Below are 344 nucleotides of genomic sequence, written 5' to 3' on the forward strand. Positions count from 1 at the left end.
AGCGCCCTGCTGCTGCTGCTGCTGCCGCTGCTGCTGCTGCTGCTGCTGCTGCTGCTGCTGCTGCTCTTCTGCTGCAGCACGAACGACGGTGTAGCCCGGCAGCTTCTCAAGAGCAGCAAAAGCGCCGTCGCTCGGTACAGAGACAAACACTGTCTCCCTAAACCACAAACCCTAAACCCTAAACCCTAAACCCTAAACCCTCAACCATCCAGTTGCCCTTCGCTCCATGCTGGAGGATGGGATATAGCTGCAGCAGCTGCAGCAGCAGCAGCAGCAGCAGCAGCAGCATCAACACCAGGAGACAGCAACAGAAGCTGCAGCAATGGCAGCAGCTACAGCAACAG

At 58.1% G+C, this 344-nt stretch overlaps 1 protein-coding gene across 1 annotated transcript in view; it reads left to right on the forward strand.

Moving 5' to 3' along the window:
- EMH_0074820 (uncharacterized protein) overlaps nt 1-344 on the forward strand; it is a gene marked incomplete at both ends in the record, with an annotated part of 3,136 nt that overhangs the window by 2,514 nt on the left and 278 nt on the right. The window contains one exon of the mRNA XM_013499510.1: nt 248-342. Within this exon, the coding sequence (XP_013354964.1) occupies nt 248-342 (95 nt within the window). The remainder of the gene's footprint in view (nt 1-247; nt 343-344) is intronic.

This window comes from Eimeria mitis, genomic scaffold, assembly GCF_000499745.2.
Source record: "Eimeria mitis Houghton genomic scaffold, Emh_scaff4399, whole genome shotgun sequence".
Lineage (NCBI taxonomy): Eukaryota > Apicomplexa > Conoidasida > Eucoccidiorida > Eimeriidae > Eimeria > Eimeria mitis.